Genomic DNA, 3,496 nt, shown 5'->3' with positions numbered 1-3,496 from the left:
CTAATGCCGGAATCATTAATTCCCATAATGTAAGGTAAAAAATAGTGGTGCATGATATTAATTGTTAATGCCTTCCTAGGTACTGTGCGGTTAACTAGTGACACCTAACCAAACCTGTGTACAATTTCTCTGTTCATTCTGAGCTGCTTGTGGAAGTTTTCTCAACACTTCACGATTGAGGTAAGTGTACAGCTTGTGCCAGGGGCCAAGCAAACCTTCAGTGTTGTTGTAATTGCTAGTTGTGTTAATTAAGCTGACAATGGAGGAACAAGTTGCTGTGTTAGTGGAGCATCCAAATTTTGATGAAATTAAAGACTTGAAGAAGTCTGGTTTGTTGTACATGGCTGATAAATTATAGCTGACAGTTTCCAAGAGAATGTTAAAGGCTCAGCTAGTAAGGGTCATTGTCACTCACTTGGTGGAGGAGGAGAAACTCGACGAGGAATGGTTAGAGGAGTTAGAAGAAGAGTCAAGTGACCAGGTGGCAATTCTAAAGTTAGAAATGGAATCTAAACTAGAGATGGCTAAGTTAGAAGCAGAGAAACAGAGGTTGGAGATGCAGAATCGCCAAAAACAGCTGGAGTTGGCGACTCGGCAGCAAATGCTTGAGGCTCAGAACCAGCAAAAGCAACTTGAATTGGAGACTCATCAGCAGATGCTTGAGGCTCAGAACCAGCAAAGACCACTTGAGATTGAAGCTCAAAACCAACAAAAACAAGTGGAACTAGAAGCTCAGAGCAGAAGAATTGAAGCTCAGTTGCAACTAGAGGAAGTTAGGCGGCAGCAATTGGAAATTCAACAGTGTATAGTAATAAATAATAACAGACTAGAGGAACAGAGAATTACAGCAGGGCATAGTGATACTAGTAATCATACAGATAGTACTGATAGTTCTTTAAAGTTTAGGAAAATGTAGATTTGCCTCAATTCAATATGGAGGACCTCGAAATATTTTTGTTGCATTTCCAGAAGTTAGCAGTCAGTATGAATTGGCCTGTGGATCAATGGGTTGCCATTATGCAAGGACAATTTAAGGGGAAAGCCCAGGAATTTTTTGCATCTCTTCCTGCTGCTAATTCTTTTGACTTTAAATTTGTCCAACAGGGCATCTTAAATGCATACCAGCAGATCCCAGAGGCCCATAGACAGAAATTTAGAGGTATAAAGAGAGCACATGATCAGATCATTTCTGATTTTGCAAGAGTTAAACTTAATAATTTTGATAGATGGGTAAAAGCACTTTCCATTACGAATTTTGAAACTTTGAGAAACGTCATAGTGGCAGAGGAGATTTTAGGTTGTCTACCAGAGAAATTAGCCTTGTTTATAGCTGAACGTAAACAGACCAATGACATTATGAAACTAGCGAAGCTAGCAGACGAACACGAATTACTCACTAAGGTGCCTTTCCGAGCACAATCTAATACTTATAATTCTAAGAGTAATTATCATGTACCTAAATCTCATATTTTCCAGGCCAGACCAGTAAACCCACCTACTCCCATGAACTCTTCTCCTGTAAAGTCAAAGTTTGAGAAACAGCAGGCAGGGTTGTCACCCTCAAATAATGTAGTGTCTAAACCTGCAGTTGGTTCGGTTGATTCGACCACTGGCAGATTGTGCACGCATTGCAGGAGAAGAGGTCATGTGGTTAATTCCTGTTATTCCTTGCACCCTGAGTTGAGACCTGCCGGTCTGATTATGAGACGGGGGTTGAAAGCAATTAATTATAATGTTGTTCCAGTCATGCCCAACTGGATGACTAACTTTAAACCGCACCTTTATACAGGTACCTTACTTTGTACCAGTGGAAACTGGAAGCCAGTGCTGTTATTGAGGGACACTGATGCTTCCCAATCTGTAATTTCTCACCGTGTTCTTGCTGATGTTAGCACAGAAGACACTGGTGAAGTAGTATTATTGCAGGGATTTGGAGGTCATATCCAGCGGGTGCCATTAGTTAAAGTTCACCTGAAGTCAACTATTACACCGGGTTGGTGCACTGTAGCAGTTAGTGAGCAGTTGCCCATTCCTGGGGTTGATGTTATTGTGGGAAATGATTTTGACAAGTGTCAAGTTAGTGGGACATTGTCCTATCATGTTTACTAACACTAGTTGTGTGCTGGCTCAACCGGATGCGAATGATGGTGTCATCTCTCCAGCCTGTGTTGTGACCAGATCCATGGGTAAGCAGGGTGAGGTAAATCCTGTGACTCCCAAGGTGGATGTTGTCGAGGCCAGGACCCCTTCAGACAGGGTGGTGGAGGTGGACCTTGAAGATACATTCTTAGCTCACGCGGATGTCGAGAGTGAGGCTGGTGCCAAAGCCCTAATTTATTCTGATCCAGAGGATGGTCTGGAAGAGGTGGCCAAGGTACCACTTCCTTGCCCGCTCGCTCCAGCTGTTGAGTCCCAGACCTTGAGGGAGTTGCAGAGTAGTGATCCCAGTCTAGCTGAATGTAATACAGAAGCAGCTGACACTATTGATACCTTGGATGAGAGCACGGGTTACTACTTCAATGATCGATGTTTGATGAGACGATGGAGATCACCAGGAACTCCCTTATCATATGATTGTGAGTGTAGGACCCAGCTCGTCGTACCCAAGGAGTATAGGGAGCAGGTATTGCAAGCTGCCCATGATAACCTTATGAGAGGTCACCAAGGGATTTCCAATATGTATCATAAAATATGTAAGCTTTTCTATTGGCCAAAACTCAAAAAGGATGTGGTCAGATATTGTCACAATTGTGGTATATGTCAAGCTGTTGGTAAACCTAACTAGACTGTTCGACGAGCACCCTTACACCCTATTGTAGTGCCAGAAGAGCCTTTTACACATGTGGTGTTGGAGTGTGTCGGCCCCTTACTCCGAACTAAATCAGGAAATATGTTTATGTTTACTATCCTATGTATGACCACCAGGTTCCCTGAAGTATATGCCTTGCGTAACATTAGAGCTTCTACGCTCACAAAGCATTTGGAACGGTTTTTTCATTATTTGGTATTCCCAGTATCATTCAAACTGATAATGAGAGCAATTTTTGTTCCACAACTTTTAAAACTTTTTGTAGTTCTTTTGGAATATAACATAACTTCTCTAATCCTTACCATCCTCAGAGTCAAGGGGTGATCGAGCGGTTTCACCAAAACCTCAAACAGATGTTGAAAACAACTGGGGAAGATTCACACAGACATTGGGAGGGCAATTTACCATTTGTACTATTTGCTGCCAGGGACGGGTTGCACACTGCCCTAGGCTGCTCCCCCATTTGATCATGTGTTTGGACATCAGGTGAGAGGACCCTTAAAAATGTTGCAGGAGAAAATGTTGCAACCCGTTCTCGCACTTTCTTACAGTCAATATTGACTTATTAAATACGTGCATATGTGACATACTAAACATACTAGTTTACCTTGAAAAGCTTCATAGAAAACACCGACCTTACCTAACCTTCTTAGTATGTTAAGATAAGCATCTTATTGCTTCGTAATT

The 3,496-nt window shown here is 42.2% G+C and overlaps 2 protein-coding genes across 2 annotated transcripts; both read left to right on the top strand.

The window, feature by feature from the left end:
• The first annotated feature begins 376 nt into the window (after positions 1-376).
• LOC138369436 (immunoglobulin G-binding protein H-like) lies at positions 377-916 on the top strand. The gene has a single exon (XM_069332679.1). It carries the CDS (start codon positions 377-379, stop codon positions 914-916), a length of 540 nt encoding a protein of 179 aa, XP_069188780.1.
• A 17-nt stretch (positions 917-933) lies between these two features.
• LOC138369435 (uncharacterized) lies at positions 934-2,109 on the top strand. The gene has a single exon (XM_069332678.1). The coding sequence runs from the start codon at positions 934-936 to the stop codon at positions 2,107-2,109; it is 1,176 nt and encodes a 391-aa protein (XP_069188779.1).
• Positions 2,110-3,496: the final 1,387 nt, after the last annotated feature.

This window comes from Procambarus clarkii, chromosome 28, assembly GCF_040958095.1.
Source record: "Procambarus clarkii isolate CNS0578487 chromosome 28, FALCON_Pclarkii_2.0, whole genome shotgun sequence".
Lineage (NCBI taxonomy): Eukaryota > Metazoa > Arthropoda > Malacostraca > Decapoda > Cambaridae > Procambarus > Procambarus clarkii.
Note: the sequence above shows the minus strand (reverse complement) of the source record. Positions and strands in the feature narration are given on the sequence as shown.